The sequence below is a fragment of the Oryza sativa genome, chromosome 5 (assembly GCF_034140825.1).
Source record: "Oryza sativa Japonica Group chromosome 5, ASM3414082v1".
NCBI lineage: Eukaryota > Viridiplantae > Streptophyta > Magnoliopsida > Poales > Poaceae > Oryza > Oryza sativa.
This window is the reverse complement of record NC_089039.1, coordinates 12,999,029-13,025,000: the sequence shown is the minus strand read 5'-3', so window position 1 is coordinate 13,025,000 and position 25,972 is coordinate 12,999,029. Positions and strand designations below refer to the sequence as shown.

Below are 25,972 nucleotides of genomic sequence, written 5' to 3'. Positions count from 1 at the left end.
GTGTCAATTGGACAAATACGCCCATAGTGACTCGGATGGATATCTCGGCTCCGAAAACTTGCAGTTCTCCCCGTCAATCCTCCAGGACCCAAACAACTCACTTTTCGCCCATGAACCGTTTGTGTCAATGGATTGGTTTGATCAAAAACTTGAGATAAGGGATATGTACCAAAGAAGGTCTCGTAAGTAGTTATTAATAAAATCGAGGTTGAAGTTGGAGTTACCAAAGTTTGTGGAGTCGGTTTTGATTGACGTATGAATACTCTACGGATAGTTTTTTGAACCGCATGTTGTAAACGACCAAGAGCCAGTCCAAATTGATCTTGTAACAGATCCGCAACCGAACGAATACGTTTATTTTTCAAGTGATTCATATCGTCATCGTCAAGTATACCCGTTTCAAATTTCATTCCAATCAAATGATCCGTAGCGGCCAATACATCTCGCGGTAACAAGAAGGTGATGTTCTGAGGTATATCAAGATTCAGTCTTCGATTCATATTTCGTCGACCAATCCTTCCTAATTCACATTTTTGTTGAAAAAATTTCTTTTGTAATTCCTCACATAAGGATTCCGAAAATACCAGGTCCCCACCTACACAAGCAAATTGTTGATAAAACTCCAAAATAGCTTTTTCTTTTGACTCAATCCTCTTCTTCTCCTTAGCATTAGGGAAAGACAAGAAAATTTCAGGGTAGGAAACATTATCTAGAATTTCTTTTAGATTTGAACCCATAGCTGATGATAGAACTAGAATAGATATCTTTTGTTTTCTACTCACGCGAGCCCATATCCTTTCTTTTTTATCAATTGCTAATTCCGATCTTCCTCCCCAATCTGATATTATAGTCCCGGTGTAGATAGAAATTCCTTTATGGTCTAATTCCAAGCGGTAGTAAATACCAGGACTTAGCAATATTTGATTGATCACAATTCGGTATATTCCATTTATTATAAAGGTTCCTAAGGAATTCATTATAGGAATGTTTCCAATAGAAATGGTTTGCTTTTGCACATCGAAACCAAAAATTAATCGCGCGGATACGTATAATTTGGAAGAATAGGTGAGTGATTCATACACAGCATCCCTTTCTTTTATCGAAGGTTCTAGCAATTGATATCCTTTCGCAAATAATTGAAATGAAATTTCGTGATCTGGATCTTTAATTGTTGGAAACTTCTCAAGTTCTTCTGCCAAGCCTTGATTAATGAACCTACAAGATCCCTCGAATTGGATCTGACTAAATCCGGGTATTGTGGACATTCCCTCATTTCCATTCCGGAGCATCTTAATCTTAAGTTTCCTGTTTATCGAAGAAAAATTCCATTATCAGCTCACTCTTCATCAATCCCTACAGATCGATCTAGCAATTATGGAATCTATATTCTGTTTACTAAATCACATGAAATTTTCGGGAACTCCACATACGTATTTCATATATGTATTTCATACATATGAATAGAGACAATTTCAACGAAAGTTCGAATTTCCCAGGGGTCCAAATGGAATGAAAATGAAATGATAAAACTCCCGCTTCTATCATCTCTTTCAAATTGATGTTCCAATATCTTCTTGTCATTTTTTCCACACTTCTTTTTGATTTTTTCCTTTTTTTCATCCTACCTTTCCATTACGAAATTTCTTTCTTTTCGAAGATTAAGAAAGAGCCGAAATAGCTTGAAATAAATAATAATTGTTCCGATGGAACCTTCTACATGGTATAAGCATAACCTTAATGAATTAACTAAACTTCTTTTTAAATTAAAATAAAAATAGAAAATCTAACCTCTTAGCGGTCTAAGGTCAAAAATCTAGTTTAAAGTAAAAAATCTGCTTTATGTATCCTTAAATCATATAAATGGGGTAAATGGTGATTCTGATGTCTCATAGAAATTGTTTGTTACGTCAGAATCAGAAGAAACTAACTCTGTATGGAGAAACAAAATATCTCTCATTTCCGACGCAAATAGTTTTTTTTTTGAATTTCGAAATAAAGGTTCTTGTCTTGTAGGTAACGGTGCACAAATTTTTGGAATCCGGTACCAACAGGTATAATCCCCCCAGAACTACGTTTTCTTTCAGGCCTTTCAACCAATCAATACGACCTCGTAAGGCAGCTTTTGCTAAAACTCGAGCAGTTTCTTGAAAACTTGCTTCAGATATGAAACTTTGGGTATTCAGGGAAACCCTTGTTATTCCCAATAAGATTGCCCGATAATAGATCGATTCATCCAAAGCCCGCCCTGCTCGCTCTGCTCGCAATAGTCCAATTAATTCCCCAGGTGAAAAAACATTAGACATTCCATCTTCGGAAACCCGCACTTTTGATGTTACTTGGCGTATAATAATCTCTATATGTCTATTATGGATCTGTACCCCTTGGGATCGATAAACCTTTTGGATCTTATTAACCAAAGAGATACGACTTTGGGCTATGGTTAACTTAGCTCCAATCAAGAATCCCCAAGGACCCCCAAGAATTCTTGGTATACGCTCATTCCAATCCTCAATTCTCCTTTCGAGATTTGGCGATAGTGAATCAATTGAACGCGCTTCGAAGATTTGTTCTACTTTTGGAAGACCTTGCGTTATGTCACTAGATCTCGCTTGTTCGTATATAAACGTAACTAACCTATCCCCTTTGTAAAGGATTTCTCCATAATGACCATGAACAGTTGCTCCTGTAGTGGCCAAATAAGGCTTAGCTGCTCTTATAACAAAGGAATCTATATTTACAATGAAAATTTGACCTGATTTTTTTACGTGCGATTTAAATAGACATACATTTTCGCAAATAAATTGTCCAAGGTGAATTTTTGCTGATGTCTCTTCCCAAGAATCATGAGGGAGAAAGTGCCAATTTAACTGGAATGGATCCAACATGATGTTACTATCGAAATTTGAAGTCCTTTGATTTTCATTTATTAAAGAGTGTTTAAGTCCTTGAAGTACTTTGAAGTTTTGTTTCACACACACACAACACACACACACACACACACACACACATATATATATATAGGAGTTGGATTTTTTGCACGCGAGTTCACATGTACTCACAATCTACACCCTATATGTATCTTGCACGAATCTTAGGGCAAGCATATTAGGTGCTAACATGTCACACCCTAAAAATTCAAATAATATAAATTGTTGTTTAAATGGAATTTCTAGAATTTATTTTAAAAGTCTTGAAAAGAAAATCTAAGTTTAATTAATAAATTCCAATATAAAATTGGGCCAGATAAAATTTCATTAAATACTTTGCTTAATTCTATAATTCCTAGATTTTTCTGGGATTTATTTGAGCTAAGGAAGTATTTTTAATAAATAGAATTGCATTTAAGAAATAATTTAAATTGAAAAAGTTTTAAAAAGTCTTCTTTTGGCTTTGGGCCGAAAGTCGGCCCAAAACCGCCTTCTCTCTCTTCTCGGCCCAGCCGGCCCAGTCCGCAGCCGCCCGCGCGCGCGCGCGCCCTCGCAGCCGCTGACAGGTGGGTCCCACCTGTCAGGCCCGTCGTCTTCCTCGGGCCGAAACCCTAGCGCGCCGCCGCCGAGCCGCCGCCGCTGTTTCCTTCCAATCCGGCCGCCCCTTTCCTTCTCCGGCCGAATTGGTTGAGGGGAAACAATCTCCGGGATCTCCTCTACCTTTTCTCCTTTGGAATCTTTGGTTAAATCGCTTTGGAAAGCTTTGGAATCGAGTTCGATTCGGATCGGTTTTCCCTCTCTCCAAGCCGAAGGTTTCCTTCGCCGTTGCCGTCGCCGTGGGCCTTCGCCGCCGTCTCCGAGCCCCTTTAAAAGGACCCCCGGTGTCTCCTCTACCCGTCGCAGCCCTCGCCTTCGCCTCTCGTCGCCGGAATAGCTCTAGCGCCGTGTGCCCTAGCTTCGCCGTCGCCGCCGCCGCTTCAGCCGTGCTCCGCCGTCGCTCCAGCTGTCGCCGCCGCTCGGGAAGACCGCCGTCGTCATCGCCAAGTCGCCGCCGTCCTCGTCCGCCCCTTCGCAGCCGTCGGAACCCGCCGGAGCTTCGTCGCCGTCGACAACCCGAAGGTAGCCGCCGCTTCCTTCTCGTCGCCGTCGTCGTCCGTTCCTTCTCCGCCGCCGTTTTGGTCACCGGTGTGTTCGCCGCGTTGTCCTCTACGTGCTGGTGCCCTCCGTTGGTGCCGTGGTGCCGCCGTTCGCCGGTGAGCGTGCGCCGCCCGAGCCGTCTGCCTCGCCGAGCCGCCGCCGCCGTCGGTGACGTCATCGCTGGCGTCATCAAGGCCGTTTGCCGTGAGCCGCCGTGGACCCGATCGATCTCGGCCGTCCACCTTGGATCGGTTAAATCTCGGCCGTCCGTTCGCGTGAACCGCCGCCCATGCGCCGGTCCACCAAACCCTAGCCCGCTGACGCAATAAATCCCCTTTTCCTTTTCAAAAATAATTCATTATTGCGTCATAATTCAATTTAAACCGATTTAAGTGTTTTAATCCGATTTAATCTTTAAAAATTCATAACTAATTCATCTTAGCTCCGATTTAGTTGGTTCAAGTCTCTAAATTTTTCTAAAATTGAGATCTACACATTAAAAATATCCACATGTACTGTTCATGCTTGTTTATGTGCTGTTTTGGTGATTTTGCTCTTTTCTGCTTAGATTCCGTCGTTTCCGGAGAGTCCGTTTTCGCGGAAGAAGAGTTTGAAGAGTTCCAAGGCCAGCAAGGCAAGTCACACAGATCCCAAACAACCCTTTGAGCATGTTGATCCTATTTAAAGCTATTGTTTCTATTCAACTATTGCATCTATTTTCGAATGTCATTGGGTGGAATTAACCTATTGATTGTTATGGCCCTTTTGTTCTTGATTACCTTATTCCTTGATACCTTGGGTTATATTAATTTGACTAGTTGAGCTTTATTTATATTGGTTCAACTAGATATTAGATACAATTGCTTAGCCCTGCTTAGAAACATTAGTACACTTATGGGATAACTAATGACTCACTATTATTTCATGATGGCTTATTGATAGTTCACGATGGTCAATCGTGATTAGTTATTTAATTAATGTGCCAACTAAAACCTGGTAATGGTGGGTTGTGAGCACATGGTTTTGATGGTCGTGCTCATGACAATTAAGGACCGGTTCACGAGTTTCGGTTGTGAAACATTTATCGTGCCAACCACAAGCCAGCATGGGCAACGGCTTTATCTTTTGTATAGCATGGTTCATTGCGGGGCACCAGACTGAGAAGTGGCGGAGATAAGCCCACGGGGGTCGCTGGGGAGTCCATGCCTTGTTTATAAGGGGGTGATTATGATCCAGGAAGGTGCGCTGCAGTGGATTGTGTTATGCGAGGGGTATTGTCACAACTCCTTTCCGAGATACCGTGGTGGTATTGAGGCACATGGTGACATGATGTGGGGTTGTGTCTTGTGGGTACAGTGGTACACCTCTGATCAGAGTAAAACTATTCGAATAGCCGTGCCCGCGGTTATGGGCGGGTCTAACAATGTCTTTCGTGATTAGTCTCACACCTCTCATCATAGTAAAAGATGCTATAACTGGTAATAATTTGATTAGCTCCTGGTTTGGAATGGTACATTCCTGGTTTGGAGATATAACTGTGCAGCCGGGGTGGTTGTTCAGAATGGTTGGGCCTATACAACAGGGTATGTTGTATAGCGTTGGATTAATATTGTTTAATTACTTAACTGTTTTATCAAATTCTCAAATGTTTGCTAAATGCTGCTTTTGCAAATGAAACCCTATTATGCCATCCTTTGTTATCCTGTGCACTTGCATATTTGCTGCGTGGCTTGCTGAGTATGTCATATACTCACCTTGCAATCATTCATCAGAGGAAGAGTTCTACAATGAGGCTGATGGTGTGGAGGATTAGGTGTAGCCTTGGTCAAGCTGCCTGTGGAGTGGAGCCGTCTGCGCCGTTTATTTAATTTCCGCTGCTTAGAACTTTATTGATTGAGAGGAACTATCTACCTCTGTAATGACATTTTATTCGCTTATTAATTAGAGTAATATTTCTACTCTATTATCAATTTGTTATTGTGTGCCTCGGCTGATTCCTGGACGAGGGTTCACACACATGTAAGCGTTTGGAATTTTGGATAGAAATTCTGGGCGTGACAAGTTGGTATCAGAGCCCCTTTGACCCTAGGTTATGCCAAATGGTTACCCATAGAAGCCCTCTGAAAAATATTGGAAAAGTAGAACTGTTCTCCTCCCTTTCTCTTTTAATTAAACCAAACTAATGGCACATGCACTTCATAATCTCTTTTAATGGTTCTCATTCAAAATTTATTCCAGTGTTATTAGTACTGTACATCTATTACTGTACTAATGGCTCATTTACCAGCAAAAGTTTTACAATACTGTTTTATTTAATCTTGCTGCAATAAAATAAATTTAGCATGTTGATTTTATAATTTCCTTTCATTTCTTTTGAAACCAGTTATTCAAAATTACAAAATTTGTGACCTCGTTTCCAACTGTTTTAACTTATCTCGCAAAGCTTGGTTTACTTTATTTACTTACCTTTTTACTCTGATTTTCTAACTTTATTCAAATTAATTCAAAAACTTGTGCTATTAATTGGATAAAGGTCTTAACTCTCTCCTTTCACTTGTCTTTAGATGCCGCGCTACAAGCCTGAGTACCTGTTTGGTGTTGAAGGGTTTGTCCAGGAGTTGCGTACTATGTCCTTTGTCATTGGATTTGGAACTGCCCCTTTTTATGCCCAGATTCGTCATGATCGTCATGAAGAGAGGTGCCGTGTCAAAGTCACCTTAAACAGTAATAGTGAAGATATTCCATCAGTGATGTTCGAAGCTGGAGGAAGAAATTATATCCATGCATGTCAGGAAGTGGCAAGGATCGCCATAGGAGAGCTCCGTGACCGCTACAGTGATCAGTTGGCCGATACTGAGTATCGCTACCATCCTCGTCAACCACAGGGAAGTGACCGTGGCAGTTACCTTGAGACTGAAGGAATTGAGAATGATGCTACCACAAGGCATTTGGTTGAGATGCTGTGGGCTATGGATGAAAGTCGTGCGGAGACTGTGTTAGCGGCTCAAGATCGTGAAGACCGGAATCGTGGTAAGATTTGCAAGCTAGAAGACAAGGTGGATCGCTTGGAGAAGGAATTAGCCGCATTGAAGGGAGAAGCACCGCCGCAGAAGGCCAGGATTCGTCTCACCGCAAGGAAGAGAGCTTTGTTTGTCCCTCGTTATCAATTGGCGCCAAAGATCCGCGTGGTGGAGAAAGAAGTTGCCCCAGCAAATCCTCCCGTCATCATCATAAGTAGTGATGAAGAAGAAGAATCTAAGCGCAACAATTCCAAGATTGAGTGGGTAGCAACCCAAGATGATGAAGACGAGCCTTCAATCGACCTCCGATGCTTGGAAGAACTAGAGTGACTTGTTAAGTCGTTGTGTTAGATCGTTGTGTTAGTTTGCTTGCTTTAAGTTTGCTTGTGTGTGGCTCGCATGTGATTTACATCAGTGGTGGGATGTAATTGCATGTGTTTGTTTGCTTTTGAGTGTTAGGAAGTTGGTGAGTTTAGTGGTGTGAGAGTCTTCAGTTTGTAATAATGAAACTCAGTTAAGATCAATAAAAGTTAAAGTAATTCTCTATCCTAAGTAGTTTCCCCCGTTTTCTCTTCTTGCCCTGTCCATGCCAGATGGTGAACACTCGTAGCAATGGGAATGGTCCCAACAACCCCAATAACAACAACAATGGAGAGAATCCCACTCTGGCCCAAGTTCTTGCTCAACAGACACAGCTTATGAACATGATGATGCAGCAATTTCAGAATCAGCAAAACCAAGGAAATAATCATGCACCTCCACAGAACAAGTTAGCAGAATTTCTTCGTGTGAGGCCGCCTGTTTTCTCTAGTACCACTAATCCTGTTGAAGCTAGTGATTGGCTGCATGCCATAGAGAAGAAGTTGGATTTACTTCAGTGTACTGATCAGGAGAAGGTCTCATTTGCATCACATCAGTTGCATGGCCCTGCCTCTGAATGGTGGGATCACTTCCGCCTTAACAGGACTACTGCTGAACCTATCACTTGGCTTGAATTCACCGCTGCTTTCCGAAAGACGCATATACCATCGGGAGTAGTGTCTCTCAAGAAGAAGGAGTTCAGGTCGCTTTCCCAGGGATCTCGCTCTGTTACGGAGTATCTGCACGAGTTCAATCGTCTTGCTCGTTATGCTCCGGAAGATGTGCGCAATGATGAAGAGCGCCAGGAGAAGTTTTTGGGAGGACTTAATGATGAGCTTTCTTACCCACTCATGGTTGGAGATTATCCTGATTTCCAGAAATTAGTGGATAAGGCTATTCGTCAGGAGGACAAGTACAATCGCATGGAGCAGAAGAAACGTCGGATTGCTCAATTCAAGACACAACAGGGAAATAATCAGAAGCCGCGTCTTACTTTAGGACCCCAGCCCATGCCACAGGGAGGTTCTTCGTCTGTTGTTCGTCCGCAACGTCAGTTCTTCAACAACAATGCTGGCAACAACATCCGTAATCTAGCTCCACGTCCTGTTGCAGTTCCAGCACAGCAACAACCTGCCAAGAGGGAGCAAGGCAACAAGCCCGTGGTGTGTTTCAACTGTGGAGATCCAGGACATTATGATGACAAGTGTCCGAAGCCCCGACGCGTGAAGGTTGTCCCTGCCCAGAATAACTCTGCTGTACCAGCATCCAAGGCTCGTGTAAATCATGTCGCTGCTGCAGAAGCTCAAGATGCTCCAGATGTGATTTTGGGTATGTTCCTTGTTAACTCAGTTCCTGCAACAGTACTTTTCGATTCTGGTGCTACACATTCATTCTTATCTATGAGTTTTGCGGGAAATCATGGGATGGAAGTAGAAGATCTTAGACATCCTTTGATGGTTAGTACCCCAAGTAATCAAGCACTCTCTTTGCAACGTAGCCCCTCGGTCAGAATAGAAATTAAGGGAGTACCATTTCTGGCCAATCTTATCTTGTTAGAATCCAAAGACCTTGATGTCATCCTAGGGATGGACTGGTTAGCCAGACATAAAGGTGTGATAGACTGTGCCAACAGAAAAGTAACTCTCAACAGCTATGATGGTCGAGTTGTAACTGTTCATGCATTGTCATCTGAGTCTTTAAGGTCAAGACTGAACCAGATAACTTTGGAAGAGATTCCTATAGTCCGGGAGTATCCTGATGTGTTCCCAGATGATTTACCTGGTATGCCGCCTAAAAGGGATATAGAGTTCAGAATAGATTTGGTACCTGGAACAACTCCGATCCATAAGAGACCTTATCGAATGGCAGCCAATGAGTTGGCAGAAGTTAAGAGGCAAGTAGATGATTTGCTACAGAAAGGATACATCAGACCGAGTTCATCACCATGGGGAGCTCCGGTTATTTTTGTGGAAAAGAAAGACCATACTCAGAGAATGTGTGTGGACTATCGTGCACTAAACGATGTGACTATTAAGAATAAGTATCCACTACCCAGGATTGATGATTTGTTTGATCAACTTAAAGGTGCCACTGTTTTCTCCAAGATAGATCTTCGATCAGGGTATCATCAGTTGAGAATCAAAGAGGAAGATATACCTAAGACAGCTTTTACCACTAGGTATGGGTTGTTCGAATGTACTGTTATGTCTTTTGGACTTACCAATGCCCCTGCTTTCTTCATGAACTTGATGAATAAGGTGTTTATGGAATACTTAGACAAGTTCGTGGTGGTCTTTATTGATGATATTCTTATCTACTCTCGAACCAAAGAAGAGCATGAGGAACATCTTCGCCTTGCATTGGAGAAGCTACGAGAACATCAACTGTATGCTAAGTTTAGCAAGTGTGAATTTTGGTTGTCCGAAGTGAAATTCCTTGGTCACGTCATCTCAGCAGGAGGAGTTGCCGTCGATCCTAGTAACGTGGAATCCGTAACCAATTGGAAGCAACCAAAGACAGTTTCAGAGATTCGCAGTTTCCTAGGCCTTGCAGGATATTATCGGAGGTTTATAGAGAATTTTTCCAAGATTGCTAAGCCCATGACACGACTGCTTCAGAAAGATGTGAAGTACAAGTGGTCGGAAGAATGTGAGCAGAGTTTTCAAGAGTTGAAAAGTCGCTTAATATCAGCTCCTATTTTGATTTTGCCTGATCCAAAGAAGGGTTTTCAAGTGTATTGTGATGCATCCAAACTTGGGTTAGGTTGTGTTCTGATGCAAGATGGGAAGGTGGTTGCCTATGCCTCTCGACAGTTACGTCCGCATGAGAAGAACTACCCTACTCATGATATTGAGTTAGCTGCAGTCGTTCATGCATTGAAGATTTGGCGTCATTATCTTTTCGGTACTCGTACAGAAGTGTACACCGATCACAAGAGTTTAAAGTATATCTTTACTCAGCCGGATCTGAACATGAGACAACGGAGATGGTTGGAATTAATTAAGGATTATGACATGGCAATTCATTATCATCCGGGAAAGGCTAATGTTGTAGCAGACGCTCTTAGCAGAAAAGGCTATTGCAATGCTACAGAAGGACGACAGTTGCCATTGGAATTATGCAAGGAATTTGAAAGATTAAATTTGGGAATTGTCGGTAGAGGTTTCGTTGCAGCCTTAGAAGCGAAGCCCACTCTAATTGATCAAGTTAGAGAAGCCCAAATTAATGATCCTGATATTCAAGAGATCAAGAAGAATATGAGAAGAGGAAAAGCTATTGGTTTCTTGGAGGATGAGCGAGGAACTGTATGGTTGGGTGAAAGAATTTGTGTCCCTGACAACAAAGATTTAAAAGATGCAATTCTGAAAGAAGCTCATGATACTTTATACTCCATTCACCCTGGTAGTACTAAGATGTACCAGGATCTCAAGGAAAGATTTTGGTGGGCAAGTATGAAGTGTGAAATCGCAGAATACGTAGCAGTATGTGATGTTTGTCAGCGAGTCAAGGCAGAACATCAGAAACCCGCCGGTTTGTTGCAACCTTTGAAGATTCCTGAATGGAAATGGGAAGAAATTGGTATGGATTTTATTACTGGTTTACCCAGAACGTCATCAGGCCATGACTCTATTTGGGTGATAGTCGACAGACTTACCAAAGTGGCTCATTTCATTCCGGTAAAGACAACTTATTCCGGAAGTCGCTTGGCGGAATTGTATATGGCAAGGATTGTGTGTTTGCATGGTGTCCCTAAGAAGATAGTGTCTGATCGAGGCAGTCAGTTTACTTCAAATTTTTGGAAGAAACTTCAGGAAGAGATGGGTTCTAAGCTGAACTTTAGTACTGCTTATCATCCGCAGACAGACGGACAAACCGAAAGGGTGAATCAAATTTTGGAAGACATGTTGAGAGCTTGTGCTCTAGATTTCGGTGGAAGTTGGGATAAGAATCTACCTTATGCAGAATTTTCGTACAACAACAGTTATCAAGCTAGTCTTCAGATGGCTCCGTATGAAGCACTGTATGGTCGGAAGTGCCGCACTCCGCTTTTGTGGGATCAAACGGGAGAACGTCAGGTTTTCGGAACGGATATCCTAAGGGAAGCAGAAGAAAAGGTAAAGATCATTCAAGAAAGATTGCGTGTGGCTCAGTCTCGTCATAAGAGTTATGCCGACAATCGCCGCAGAGATTTGAGTTTTGAAGAAGGAGATTATGTGTATCTTCGTGTCACGCCTCTACGAGGAGTTCATCGTTTTCATACCAAGGGAAAATTGGCACCGCGTTTTGTGGGACCTTATAAGATTGTCAGTAGAAGAGGAGAGGTTGCTTATCAGTTGGAGTTACCTCAATCTTTGGCAGGAGTACATAATGTGTTCCATGTGTCGCAATTGAAAAAGTGTTTAAGGGTACCTACCGAAGAAGCTAATATTGAGCAGATAGAAGTCCAAGAGGATTTGACTTATGTTGAGAAACCAATCCGTATCCTGGAAACAAGTGAGAGAAGAACCAGGAATCGAGTTATCCGTTTTTGCAAAGTCCAGTGGAGTAATCACTCGGAAGAAGAATCAACTTGGGAACGAGAAAATGAATTGAAGTCAGCTCATCCGCACCTGTTCGCCAGTTCTTCCGAATCTCGAGGACGAGATTCTGTTTAAGGGGGGTAGGTTTGTCACACCCTAAAAATTCAAATAATATAAATTGTTGTTTAAATGGAATTTCTAGAATTTATTTTAAAAGTCTTGAAAAGAAAATCTAAGTTTAATTAATAAATTCCAATATAAAATTGGGCCAGATAAAATTTCATTAAATACTTTGCTTAATTCTATAATTCCTAGATTTTTCTGGGATTTATTTGAGCTAAGGAAGTATTTTTAATAAATAGAATTGCATTTAAGAAATAATTTAAATTGAAAAAGTTTTAAAAAGTCTTCTTTTGGCTTTGGGCCGAAAGTCGGCCCAAAACCGCCTTCTCTCTCTTCTCGGCCCAGCCGGCCCAGTCCGCAGCCGCCCGCGCGCGCGCGCGCCCTCGCAGCCGCTGACAGGTGGGTCCCACCTGTCAGGCCCGTCGTCTTCCTCGGGCCGAAACCCTAGCGCGCCGCCGCCGAGCCGCCGCCGCTGTTTCCTTCCAATCCGGCCGCCCCTTTCCTTCTCCGGCCGAATTGGTTGAGGGGAAACAATCTCCGGGATCTCCTCTACCTTTTCTCCTTTGGAATCTTTGGTTAAATCGCTTTGGAAAGCTTTGGAATCGAGTTCGATTCGGATCGGTTTTCCCTCTCTCCAAGCCGAAGGTTTCCTTCGCCGTTGCCGTCGCCGTGGGCCTTCGCCGCCGTCTCCGAGCCCCTTTAAAAGGACCCCCGGTGTCTCCTCTACCCGTCGCAGCCCTCGCCTTCGCCTCTCGTCGCCGGAATAGCTCTAGCGCCGTGTGCCCTAGCTTCGCCGTCGCCGCCGCCGCTTCAGCCGTGCTCCGCCGTCGCTCCAGCTGTCGCCGCCGCTCGGGAAGACCGCCGTCGTCATCGCCAAGTCGCCGCCGTCCTCGTCCGCCCCTTCGCAGCCGTCGGAACCCGCCGGAGCTTCGTCGCCGTCGACAACCCGAAGGTAGCCGCCGCTTCCTTCTCGTCGCCGTCGTCGTCCGTTCCTTCTCCGCCGCCGTTTTGGTCACCGGTGTGTTCGCCGCGTTGTCCTCTACGTGCTGGTGCCCTCCGTTGGTGCCGTGGTGCCGCCGTTCGCCGGTGAGCGTGCGCCGCCCGAGCCGTCTGCCTCGCCGAGCCGCCGCCGCCGTCGGTGACGTCATCGCTGGCGTCATCAAGGCCGTTTGCCGTGAGCCGCCGTGGACCCGATCGATCTCGGCCGTCCATCTTGGATCGGTTAAATCTCGGCCGTCCGTTCGCGTGAACCGCCGCCCATGCGCCGGTCCACCAAACCCTAGCCCGCTGACGCAATAAATCCCCTTTTCCTTTTCAAAAATAATTCATTATTGCGTCATAATTCAATTTAAACCGATTTAAGTGTTTTAATCCGATTTAATCTTTAAAAATTCATAACTAATTCATCTTAGCTCCGATTTAGTTGGTTCAAGTCTCTAAATTTTTCTAAAATTGAGATCTACACATTAAAAATATCCACATGTACTGTTCATGCTTGTTTATGTGCTGTTTTGGTGATTTTGCTCTTTTCTGCTTAGATTCCGTCGTTTCCGGAGAGTCCGTTTTCGCGGAAGAAGAGTTTGAAGAGTTCCAAGGCCAGCAAGGCAAGTCACACAGATCCCAAACAACCCTTTGAGCATGTTGATCCTATTTAAAGCTATTGTTTCTATTCAACTATTGCATCTATTTTCGAATGTCATTGGGTGGAATTAACCTATTGATTGTTATGGCCCTTTTGTTCTTGATTACCTTATTCCTTGATACCTTGGGTTATATTAATTTGACTAGTTGAGCTTTATTTATATTGGTTCAACTAGATATTAGATACAATTGCTTAGCCCTGCTTAGAAACATTAGTACACTTATGGGATAACTAATGACTCACTATTATTTCATGATGGCTTATTGATAGTTCACGATGGTCAATCGTGATTAGTTATTTAATTAATGTGCCAACTAAAACCTGGTAATGGTGGGTTGTGAGCACATGGTTTTGATGGTCGTGCTCATGACAATTAAGGACCGGTTCACGAGTTTCGGTTGTGAAACATTTATCGTGCCAACCACAAGCCAGCATGGGCAACGGCTTTATCTTTTGTATAGCATGGTTCATTGCGGGGCACCAGACTGAGAAGTGGCGGAGATAAGCCCACGGGGGTCGCTGGGGAGTCCATGCCTTGTTTATAAGGGGGTGATTATGATCCAGGAAGGTGCGCTGCAGTGGATTGTGTTATGCGAGGGGTATTGTCACAACTCCTTTCCGAGATACCGTGGTGGTATTGAGGTACATGGTGACATGATGTGGGGTTGTGTCTTGTGGGTACAGTGGTACACCTCTGATCAGAGTAAAACTATTCGAATAGCCGTGCCCGCGGTTATGGGCGGGTCTAACAATGTCTTTCGTGATTAGTCTCACACCTCTCATCATAGTAAAAGATGCTATAACTGGTAATAATTTGATTAGCTCCTGGTTTGGAATGGTACATTCCTGGTTTGGAGATAGAACTGTGCAGCCGGGGTGGTTGTTCAGAATGGTTGGGCCTATACAACAGGGTATGTTGTATAGCGTTGGATTAATATTGTTTAATTACTTAACTGTTTTATCAAATTCTCAAATGTTTGCTAAATGCTGCTTTTGCAAATGAAACCCTATTATGCCATCCTTTGTTATCCTGTGCACTTGCATATTTGCTGCGTGGCTTGCTGAGTATGTCATATACTCACCTTGCAATCATTCATCAGAGGAAGAGTTCTACAATGAGGCTGATGGTGTGGAGGATTAGGTGTAGCCTTGGTCAAGCTGCCTGTGGAGTGGAGCCGTCTGCGCCGTTTATTTAATTTCCGCTGCTTAGAACTTTATTGATTGAGAGGAACTATCTACCTCTGTAATGACATTTTATTCGCTTATTAATTAGAGTAATATTTGTACTCTATTATCAATTTGTTATTGTGTGCCTCGGCTGATTCCTGGACGAGGGTTCACACACATGTAAGCGTTTGGAATTTTGGATAGAAATTCCGGGCGTGACATAACAAAATGTAACATGTATGATATTTACGTTATACTATATTTTTTACAAGTGTAAAATATCTTGTTTATATAATTTTTGTATTCCTTGTATGCAAAACTTGTTTATGTAGTTTAACTTGTTTATATAAATTATCTTGTTTATGTAGTTTTTGATGGTAGGATATATATCATTTTTGCAAGATGACAATTTGGTGATATAGTAGATATATTGTTTTCTCCATTTGACTAAATATCATGTTATAAGCAAAATAAGGGTTAGAGAAATACAATGCACTAGATATATAAATGTCATATATGATTATTATTGAAAAATTTATTTGGTAAAACATGCAACATACATGTTATACATATTGTGAACCAACCTAATCCTAATTATCTTTTCTCCCTATAGTAAGCATTCATTTGGTTAAGGTTAGGTACATTTTGCAGCACGAATCTTGGAACACATCAATGGTGTAGATTGTAGGTACATATGAACCCGAGTGCAAATCTGCATTTCCTATATATATATATATATATATATATATATATATATATATATATATATATATATATATATATATATATATATATATATATATATATATATATATATATATATATATATATATATATATATATATATATATATATATATATATGAATATGAATATATATAATATTTTCATGTGATTACATAAGCATGTGAGATTAATGTTTTGTTTGAGCCATATCTTGTTTAGTCTCTTTACATTGAGAACATAGAGATGATGAAGGTATGTTTCTATTTTAATGCCTATATTTGATAAATGCCTTCTATTCTCATATAGGATAAGCTCTTAATGTTTCATTCTTTCATGCATACTCTTGCTTCACACAAACATTTTGTATGCATACATTTAAGGGGAGTAAATCCTATACTTTAGTTATGCATGTAATCGATCCAAGTTATTCACTTTCATTTAATTGGGATCTTTACATTTGAGCATATATTTGAGTATATGACACTTGTGGTGTTGATTAATACTCATCATTTATTCATATCCTTTTATATACGCGATCTGCTGGTCAACATGTGGAGGTTGACAACCGGATCATTGGGACTAATAATTTTATTGAGTTGAATGAGAGAAATAGGTCCCAAGGATTGCAAAGGTGTTGATGCTCAAGTGATATCATTACACCTAACGATACCAAGAATGACAAAGTAAAAATGTTGAAGATGTGGGATACGAAGTGGCTACTATGGCAAGACGGTGAAGGGAAAGCGATGCTCGGTCACAATGGACCATGCAGCGGTGAAGGGCAAGCAAGGGGCTTGGCGCCGAAGAACCAAATCCGGTGGTGAAGGGCGAGTGACAGCTTTGTTATGATGGACCATGCGAGGCCATTTGAAGCTACAAGTAACCACATCAATCATTTGAAGAATATATGGTGAAACAGTTTCGGCATTGGCATCCCTTAAGACAATGAAAGAAAGATGGAAAGAAGGCATTCCTATTGGTATAATTCTCTTCCTATTTACATTTGAGTTTAGAAATGCCATACTATTAAGAGAGATGTAACGTCGAGGTGTTTGTGTATGTCTCGGTGCTCAAAGTAACCTATCATAGTGCTACCTTGAGAGAAACTCAAGCTTTAACCTATCCTTTAAGTGGTTTTAGACCTTGTTTTTGGTTGAGTTGGGTAGTCTTTTGAGTGAGCTTTCCATAGAGTCCAAGTTCATCAAAAAAGGACTCCCGAGCGAAAAGTTATAGTTGTTTTACTCTGTGCTTTTCGGAAATTCTGAAAAATTATCGGAAACTCCAAATTTTTTTTGGAAAACTCTGAAAATTTCGGAAATTCCGAAAATGGCTGCGAATCTGAGATTAAACTTTCTGACATATCCGAAAATACTTTTCGGAACTTCCGAAAAATTTAGTCTTGGCCTCCAACGGCTAGTTTTTGAGGAGCTCAGGTATATAAACTCCTCCACCCCTCCTTTGAGTGGCCGCTGTTCTTGGGAAGTATTAGACACATCCAAAGCCCAATAGCCATCCCCATTTCCCTACCTTTGTGGTGCCTCTTTGTGAGGGGGATTTGAGAAGGGAAGAGAGTTGGATTGAGAGAGTGAGGAGTTGAGAGCTAGTGAGCTTCACTCCATCCTTTGTGGTGCCTCTTTGTGAGAGGGATTTGAGAAGGGGAGAGAGTTGGATTGAGAGATTGAGAAATTGAGAGCTAGTGAGTTTCACTCCACACTTTGAGCACTCGAGTTCATAGCAAGCAAATCTTCGATTGTGTTTGTTACTCTTGGGGACTAAGGTCTCCTAGACGGCTAGGCGTCGCCGGTGAGCACCCAATGTTGTGGTGTGCCACGGAAAGTTTGTGAAGGCTTCAATTTCGCCTCCGCAAGGGAAGAAATCAAAAGTGAAACCGAGGAGTGCATTTGTGCAACCTCATGAGGAAAAGGTTGAAATAGACCCGGCCTTGTGGCCCCTCGATCAATGGAGACGTAGGATCCGTGGATCTGAACTTCGGGAAACAAATCAACGTGTCTCCTTTCTTTGGTTTGCTCATTCTTGCCATATCTCATATTGTGCTTGAGCTTGTTTTTACCCGATCTACTTGCATGCTTAATTAATATTGTTGGTGGCATTATATATTACATAGATACCTTATTTGTCACATTTTGATTCATTTACATTTTGTTTGTTTGAGCTACAAGTTCATAGCTAGTGTTTTATTCAGTTATCCGCCGAACTTTTCAGTTGAGACCGAAACTTCGAATCCCATACCAGAAGTTTCGATTTGAACATGAAATTCTCATCATTCTAATATGCTATGAAGTTGTGATAATTTTTAGGAACACCTATTCACCCCCCCTCTAGGTGACATCAAGGTCCTTTCAGGGAAGAAGGAGCGGCGACGTGGTGGGGTGAGCGGCCGCCGGATCTGGCCGCCCTCCACTACTCCGACCGGCGCCGTCACTGCCCCGCCACCGCTCCGCCCAGCGCTGTCGCCGCTTGAGCTGTCGCCCGGCTCTCTGCGGTGGGAAAAGGAAGAGAGGGGAGAGAGAGGAGAGGGGAGAGGGGAAAGTGAAAAGTGAAAAAGCAATATTGGTGGGACCCACTATAAGCTACTTGTATTGTGGTCTTGTGGAGTTTGCACTGTGGAATATGTGGCTAATATTGTTCTTGTCTAGGTGGCATGCGAGGAGCACCAAAACTTTGTGACGCACTGTGAATGCCCTTATTGTGCTGAATGTGCATCAGCTATGGGTAGTGGGCCCAATCCCTGCCGACACTTATCTACGGCCATATCGCCAGGACCAGTATTCCCCGCTCGGCCACTCATCTCTCTCGAACCCTATACCTTTCATAGCTTGTTTGGCAACTCGAGAGAAGGGGATTGGAAGTTTAGATGAGGGAATTGATGGTGAGATTAAGATGGGAATTTGAATTTTAATCCCAATACCTTGTTTGGTAGGGGTGGTGGAAATTGGTAGGGAGTTTAGTTGGAGATTAGGTCATTAATGAAAACGGATGGTTGAGATTTGTTTAGGCAAAGCAAAGGAGGAATTCCCTCCCAATTACCACCTCCTACCTAGGTATTGAAAAGGAGGGAATTCATTTCTTAATTCCCCATCCCCATCCTACCAAAATTCCTATGTATCATGACAAAACAAAATAGTTAATAGCCTCATCACTCTAAACTTCCACGACTTGTTTGGCAACTTGTGGGAAGGGGATTGGGAGTTTACACGAGAGAATTGATGGTGAGATTAAGATGTTAATTTGATTTTTAATCCCAATATCTTGATTGGTAGAGGTGGTGGAAATTGATAGGGAGTTTAGTTGGAGATTAGGTCATTAATGAAAACGGATGGATGAGATTTATTTAGACAAAGTAACCTGCTCGTATCATTTAGACATCACTGTTTTGGATGCCATACTTAAACTGTTGTATATTTCAGATTACTGTGATAGAACCAATTCAATTCCGTTTATCTCCTTTGTACTTCAAGATTTATCAATATGCTTTCTCCTATATTTCTTGAGGATGTGCAAACGCATTCTGAAGATCAACGTGTCTTTGAGTTTGAGAAAACAAGCCTTGCACGGACCAAGTCTGCTCTAATGGATTGATGACGCTTGAACTGTGACGGTGTATGTGCACCGTCGCGTTAGCACAGGCAAAGTAATTTCTTGAAATCAACAAATTCTTGCAGTTTTTAATTTCTACCAACAATTAATTATGTTTGCCAGCAAATCCGGGAAATTAAAACCTTAAAGAGAGCAAGGTCTTTCCATGAAATAGATATAAAGAGTGATATATTTCCATATAGTGTTCACGTTGCTCATTCTAATCAATATCCTGCCCAAACAGTTTCCAATTCGTCATTTTTTTGCATGAAAAATAAATAATTATGTGGCGAATTGGCGATCTGTTCTTTCCAAAATCTATATGAACCAACCTGCACTGCAATGCATTCTTCTCTACTAGTATATCACTTCCGAATTCCAACAAGATATCAACAAAAACAAGAATGGCTGCCATCTTCATATTCATATGGTTGTTCGCCTCCGTTTTATCCATTTCATCAGCTTCTTCTCCTTTGCTGATCAATGGTAGTACTGCTGATGCTGCACCGGACTGCGGTACCGGCAACCCGATCGACGACTGCTGGCGTTGCGACCCCGGCTGGGCCGACAACCGGCAGCGGCTCGCCGACTGCGCCGTCGGGTTCGGCCGCCGCGCCGTCGGCGGGAAGGGGGGCAGGGTGTATGTCGTGAACGACACCGGCGACGACGCAGCCCGCCCGGCACCCGGCACGCTCCGGTACGGCCTCGTCCAGGACGAGCCCCTCTGGATCGTGTTCGCCGGCGACATGACCATCAGCCCCGCCCACGAGCTGGTCGTTAGCTCGCGCAAGACCGTGGACGGCAGGGGCGCCCGCGTGGTGGTTGGCGACGGCGGCGCGTGCTTCGCGGTGAGGGGCGCGAGCGACGTCGTCATCCACGGGCTTACCATACGCCGGTGCAGGCCGGCACCCAAGCTGGAGGCCGGCATGTCGGACGGCGACGGCGTCCACAACTCGAGCGACGTGTGGGTCGACCACTGCACGGTGGAGGCCTGCGCCGACGGGCTGATCGACGTGGTCGTAGGTTCCACCCGCGTGACGCTTTCCAACAACCTCCTGCGCAACCATGACAAGGCAATTCTCCTCGGCCACAACGACGACTACACCGACGACAAGGCCATGCAGGTCACCGTTGCCTTCAATCGCTTTGGACCAGGCCTCGTCCAAAGAATGCCAAGGTAACTCATTCCATGTTTACAGTGTTACTAACTCTGCTCTGAAATAGATGAACCCTAGAATACGTGTAGTTAAATCTCAAAATCTTAAATAATGGAGACTATTATGATTTTGCATGTGAAAATTGCGTTGGTAGATTTATTGTGAAAAACATATTATTCATATAGTTACAGTATTTATAGATTTTGAAAGAATGCATTTTAAAGAAATAATGATAAAACTTGTGCATTGAAAATTAAGTACTACCCTCCATTTCATATTATAAGTCATTTTGACTATTTTTATACTATAACTTATTTCAAATAAATTAGGATTTTGCATGTGAAAATTGCATTGGTAGATTTATCATGAAAAACATTTTTTTCAGATAGTTACAGTTTTTGTAAATTTTAAAAGAGTATATATTAAAGATATAATAATGATAAAACTTTGCATTGAAAACGAGGTTGAAAACTACCAAAGAACAAAAGAACGGAGTTAGTAGCAGAAAATTTTAGTTCAATAGTGTTTTTTTTTTCATTACGTGCCAGGTGTCGGTTTGGTCTTTTCCACGTCATCAACAACGATTACATAGCATGGCAAAAGTACGCCATTGGGGGCAGTGCTTCACCGACCATAATTAGCCACGGCAACAGATTCTATGCTGATATGGCCAAAGAGGTATATAAACTTGCCCATTTTAAACTTTTTCGTTCGGTATGTAGTATACGTGGTGTGTAAATGGCAGATATAATGGTGACATATATATCACGTAATAAGGGCATGTTCAGAGTGATGATATTTTCAACCATATCATTATTTGGTAAAATTGATAATTATGTAGCTAGATTTAGTTTGTTACTCCCTCCGTCCTAAAATAAGTACAATTTTATACTGTTTATGTCCAACGTTTGACCGTTCGTCTTATTTGAAATTTTTTCATGATTAGTGTTTTTATTGTTATTACATGATAAAACATGAATAGTACTTTATATATGACTTTTTTTAAAAGTTTTTTCATAAATTTTTCAAATAAGACGAGTGGTCAAACATTGGACACAGATACCCACGGCTGCACTTATTTTTGTATGGAGGTAGTACCAAATATTGGTAATGTGTATAGAGTTTTGGCAATATTATTATGCCAATCCTACCAAATTTTGGCAATGTTGCCAATTTGTAAAATTTTGGCATTTTCAAATTATGGTAAGGTTCATTTTGGCGCAAAAAATGTTTCAACCACATATATCTATCTTACATCTATCCATTAGCTGAACACTTCCTAGAAGCTTCCAGAAAAATCTAGCAATTCATTAGATATCGTACGTATTGCCATGATCATACATCTGCATTTAACATTACGGGTCACATGAAAAACCCATCTATTATGAGTTATGAGGTTATGACAACCCAATATATAAATTAAATATAAAATCAGGAACTACTAAATATATATACTACTTAAAAATTTAAAACGTTTCCTTCATCTGACCAAATAAAAAAATAACAAAAAAAACCCTTAAAAATGTCTGATTCCCCAAAGTAGCGAAAAGTCCGATTCCTATAAAAGACGAAAAATAAAAAAAAAGTGGCAAAAAAATAGATCCAATTCCCTTAAAAAGAAAAAACAAAAATCCGATTCATATAAAGGCGAAAATAAAAAAATCCCAAAAAAAGCCAAAAAAACATAAAGAAAAGGTCCATGCGATTTCCTAAAAAAAGGGTCGTAAACAATAAAAAACACGTGAGAAAAAAATATAAAAAGGACAAAAAAATGCGCGGCAAAAAATAATCCAATTTCTTTTCGTTTTAGTAATCCGTATATATCTCTTCTCTACATCTAATCTAACTATTTAAAAAGAGAAGCTTTCATCGTACAACTGAACAAAAAATACGCGAGAAAATAAAAAATGTTTTAAAAAACGCATGAGAAAAAAAAGGAAAAAACGTGTGAGAAAAAAATGTCAGAAAAAGTGCAAAAAAAGCGTCAAAAAAAGGTTTTCCATCGTTTGTAAAAAATAAAACAAAAAACATGCAAGGAAAAAACTGTCAGAAAAAACGCGTAAGGAAAAAACACCGTTTATAAAAAAACAAGCTGCTCTGAAAAACTATCAGAAAAAACACTAAATTGATGGGCGCTTGTGTCTGATAGGATCCATCGATTTTTTTTCCATTTCCTACACGGGTTTTGTTTCGTCATCTATTCTCGTGTACTGGAAAAGAGCAAAAAAAAAACACTCGAAAAAACAAGACGAAAAACACGTGAGAAAAAAATGTCAGAAAAGCATAACAAACATGCTAGGAAAAACTGTCAGAAAGAAATGCGCCATTTCTGAAAAATGGTTTGAGAAAACCACGCAAGAAAAAAAACATCGTTTATAAAAAACAAGCCGCTCTGAAAAAACTGTCAGAAAAAACACCATTTATAAAAAAGGGGTCAAAAAACAATTGGATTCAACGCGAGAAAAAACCGTTGTTTCTAAAAACGGTTCAAGAAAACTGTCTAACTCAACGCGAGAAAAATATCAGCATTTATAAAAAAAGGTTAGACAAAACCGTCTGACTCACGAGAAAAAAAAATGTCATTTATAACCAGAATCGCTCCGAAAAACCGTTTGACTCAACACGAGATAAAATTGATGGACGCTTGAGTTGGATAGGATACATTGATTTTTTTTCATCACCTACACGGCTTTTGCCATCTTCGAGGTTGGGCCATTACATTGAAGATGTTCCAATTTTCTAATTGTCGATCTTAGCTACAAACGATCCCTACAAACATTGTCATTGACATTGTTATGCATGAAAAGCCTATATTATCATTAGAACTTTTCACCCGTTGCAACATCACTGGCATTTTTGCTAGTCATAATTAAAAAAAAAAACTATAGAAGAGACTCCATACCGAGTACCACTCCTTAATTATTAATGTCCAATTTTATGAATTTTTCAAGCATTTTATAATTTAGACCCTAAACTGAGTACAACTCATTGATAATTAATTTTTGGCATTTATTGTATCATGCCAAATGTATAATTGAGACACCAACCAAAACACTACTTAGTATTTGCTAGTTTTAATTGAGTCTGAATTCCAGCCTTATTAAAACAATACAAAAGAAGCTCTAAACTAAGTATAACTCAATATTTATTAATTACAAATTTCAGAGTGGTTAAATCATAAAAAGATCTTTTAATAATTTTAAACATTGAACAATACTTGTGTAACGTACGGGCTTACAACTAGTTTGAATAATTAATTATGGATTCTTCCTATCACTCACACAAGATTCCAAAATTTTGGAGCGGAACGAAAGAACAAATGTTGCCGAAATTTCAAACTGAAAAAAAAATCTAAAATATTGACAAGTTCCAGCTAAATTTGAGCAAAATTATCTAGATAATAAAGCTGAGAATTTTTGGCTAGAAGAATATCCTTCTGGTTGGGTTCAGAAAGTTTTCGGTTCGGACGTGTTTTAGTGTCGGTCAAAATGTATTTAGAAATTTTCGAAAATAGAAACAAATTTGATTTTTTTTTTGGAAAGCAGGAATGAATACAATGAGGCTATTATCGGTGAAAAACTGGAATCAATTAGAAACTTTAAAAAATAAATTTAGATTTTTTTTAATAAAAAACAAATTATTTTTCATGTTCAGACTTATATTAAGTATTGAGGTGGATAGTGATATTTTTTCTTTTTACCTTGCGACTATTTTTTGTTTTATATGTTCGTGCCATTTGTAGATGGATATAGTTCTTGTTGTAGTTCTATGGGGAAGTGAATGCGAAGTATACAGCTAAAAGTTGTATTATTTGTAATTGTTAAATATTCGAAATGTAAAATAATGAGGCACATCTCTTCGTTGATTTGAGAAGGTTAGTTAGAGTTTTTTTTTAATATTTTGATAAATATTCGTTACCTTGTTTTCTCTGGTTCGTATTTGAAAATATTTGATTCCAGTTTTTATCCAGGTTTGCAATTTCGATTATGATTTTAAAAAAAGGAAACGGAAATAGTGGAGCTTGTTTACGTCCATTTTTGCGCCGTTTTCCTCCCTTATTGGGACCAATATTTCACAATTTTGAAACTGAAACATGGAACCCTGCCGCTACACAATTCACCATTGGTTGCGTGCAGCTTTCACTTATTTTGTAAATAGTGTTGACAAAACCGGTGCAAATTTTCCGCAGGTGACGAAGCGCGATGACGATGTGCCGGAGAGCGTGTGGCACCACTGGAACTGGGTATCCGACGGCGACCTGATGCTCAACGGCGCGTTCTTCAGGGCATCAGGCGAAGCAAGGACAGATAATTTGAAAGCCCCTAGCTTTGCAAGGTCTGCCCCCTCCGTGCCGTCGATGACTTCCTCGGCAGGCGCCCTCTCCTGCAAGGAGGGCTCGCACTGCTGAGATCAGCTACTGCTGCATTCGATGATTTTTCTTTCTGGATGTAATAGTTGCATAGGATCGAACAAGATTAAACAAGCCTATCAGAAGATGTGAATGGCAGCGAAAATAAAAACCCAAAAAACTTTTAGCGAGAATAAAAGTTACTCTCGAATCAATGAATATCTCGACATAGTTGGTCTGATCCCCACGTGCATTGTTATCTAGCGTAAGCATCCTGCGTGATATACTTGACTGTCTGGACATCAACTCTTCCCAAGCCTAGTCCCGATCCATCACTAGCTATATTCTCATGGCCTCAAGCAACACCTATACATGAACAACAAAAAAAACTTAATATCCAAGTGCAAGTTCATATCAACTTAATTTACATCAGCACACAATAGTATCACATACAAATAGAAACCATCTAGAAGTCATATACATAAAGCAATCTAGAAATTGTACGAAAACAACCCGAAACCGATTCCCTCCTAGAGTCTACCGGTCTGACTATCGGGCAACCCGGTCAGACCGCTCGGACAGCTCCGGTCTGACCGGCAACTCAGTGTCGATCACCGCATTGTCTTTTTATAGATAATGGAAGCTTTATTAAGAGTCGGTTAATTACACCAAAGATGATACAATCCAACTGAGCCCACCCCTAACCTCTGCATGAAATGCACACAGCCAAAAAGGAACCACAAAAGAAAAGGCATCATCCCAAGCAGAGGAGTGTGAAGAAAACATAAAATTAGTGGCTATCAATCCGTAGACTAGACCGCCACCCATGCTCCTGGCTAAAAAAATCTCCTGCGCCACCTGGTCCAAACGTCGTGATACCACCCAATAGTATCCCAAAGTCCCGGTTTGTGGAGGATAGTCCACGTGTGTAGCCACCGGGTAACTAAAGTAATTATCTGCAAAGGAGAAGACACCATTTTGTTATCAAACAACACCCCATTTCTGCTTAGCCAAATGAACCAACAAAGAGCTGTTGCGCCCATCAAAAGTAGATTTCTCATGTCTTTAGGAACACATGAAAGCCAATGCCCAAACATATGAGTTGTATTTCGAGGAAGTTTTAAATTTGAAGCCATTCGAATAACATACCACACTGTTGATATTTCTTAACGATATTACTAGAAATCTTCATTCCCAGCAATGGCGCTAGAATTAGTCATGGTATATGTATGGTTACAAAAGTAATCCG

At 41.1% G+C, this 25,972-nt stretch overlaps 1 protein-coding gene across 1 annotated transcript; it reads left to right on the top strand.

The window, feature by feature from the left end:
* Window positions 1-19,591: 19,591 nt before the first annotated feature.
* LOC4338309 (pectate lyase) lies at window positions 19,592-24,922 on the top strand. Its single transcript, XM_015783384.2, has 3 exons — window positions 19,592-20,395; window positions 20,924-21,053; window positions 24,565-24,922. The coding sequence occupies exons 1-3, from the start codon at window positions 19,623-19,625 to the stop codon at window positions 24,781-24,783; spliced, it is 1,122 nt and encodes a 373-aa protein (XP_015638870.1). The 5' UTR covers window positions 19,592-19,622; the 3' UTR covers window positions 24,784-24,922.
* The last annotated feature ends 1,050 nt before the right edge of the window (window positions 24,923-25,972 follow it).